Source organism: Aplysia californica, unplaced genomic scaffold (genome assembly GCF_000002075.1).
Source record: "Aplysia californica isolate F4 #8 unplaced genomic scaffold, AplCal3.0 scaffold00389, whole genome shotgun sequence".
Classification (NCBI taxonomy): Eukaryota; Metazoa; Mollusca; class Gastropoda; order Aplysiida; family Aplysiidae; genus Aplysia; species Aplysia californica.
This window is the reverse complement of record NW_004797659.1, coordinates 316,857-317,969: the sequence shown is the minus strand read 5'-3', so window position 1 is coordinate 317,969 and position 1,113 is coordinate 316,857. Positions and strand designations below refer to the sequence as shown.

The following is a 1,113-nucleotide window of genomic DNA, read 5'->3' as shown; positions in this document are numbered from 1 at the left end:
AGAGAGAGAGAGAGAGAGAGAGAGAGAGAGGGCGTGCGTACGAACGTGCATGTCCGTGTGTATGCTTACCCGTAAGCGTGCATGCTTGTAAGTGTGTGTACGTCTATGTACTTTTACTGAACTTTTTCTTTCTCTTTCTCCTCTGTCCCAGGTCTGGCGTGAGGCGGCCACACAGATCTTTTACTCTCTAGGCCCAGCCTTTGGCACGCTGATCACAATGGCATCCTACAACCCCTTCAAACACAACTGTTACAGGTGATACATCTAAGATAGGATAAAATAAAATGAGAAAAGATAAGATAAAATGAGAAAAGATAAGATAAGATAAAATGAGAAAAGATAAGATAAGATAAGATAGGAGAAAGACAGGAGAAGAGAAGGGAAGAGAAGAGAATGGAAGAGAATATAAGACTCGGTATAAACGGAGAAGCAGATACTCTCATCATTCGTTCGTGGACAATTTGTACATCACCGGGAAGACATAGAAAAGATATCGGTTTCTTTAAAGATAACGTCCTGCCTTCTTTTTGGTCTTGTGAACTACTGTCGTTTCTTTGCTCTACGGGTACATACACAGTCAAATACATGTAATAAAAAATGAACAGCTGCTATCTGCATGACCAAGAAAAAGAGTTTGTTGCCTGTAACGAGTATAAAAAAATAAGATGATAATTTTATTAATTATAATTAGTTGCGAATCATCATTTTGTAGGCCTATATTCACCAAATGCCCTTTCGAAATCTTTGCAGAGATTCTATATTGGTGGCAATCATCAACTGCAGCACCTCTATCTTCGCCGGCTTTGTCATCTTCGCGATGTTGGGATACATGGCTCACGTCACGAACCAGGATATAAAGGATGTCACTAGCAGTGGTAGGTTCATCTTTGGCTCACATTTCAGAGAACTCTGGGGCCTTTTTAATTTAAACAACAAAGAGAGAGAAAGAGAGAAAGTGAGAGAGAGAGAGAGAGAGAGAGAGAGAGAGAGAGAGAGATAGGGAGTGAGAGGCATAGAGAGACCGTGAGTGAGAGAGGGAGAGAGTGAGAGAGACAGGGTGAGGGAGAGATTGAGAGAGAGAGACTGAGAGTGAGTGAGTGAGAGAGAGAGAGA

The 1,113-nt window shown here is 41.6% G+C and overlaps 1 protein-coding gene across 1 annotated transcript in view; it reads left to right on the top strand.

Annotated features, from left to right (window-relative positions):
• Positions 1–1,113, top strand: part of LOC101853105 (sodium- and chloride-dependent glycine transporter 1) — a gene marked incomplete at its 5' end in the record, with an annotated part of 26,977 nt that overhangs the window by 19,011 nt on the left and 6,853 nt on the right. The window contains 1 exon segment of the mRNA XM_013085607.2: positions 152–255. Coding sequence (XP_012941061.1) covers positions 152–255 — 104 coding nt within the window.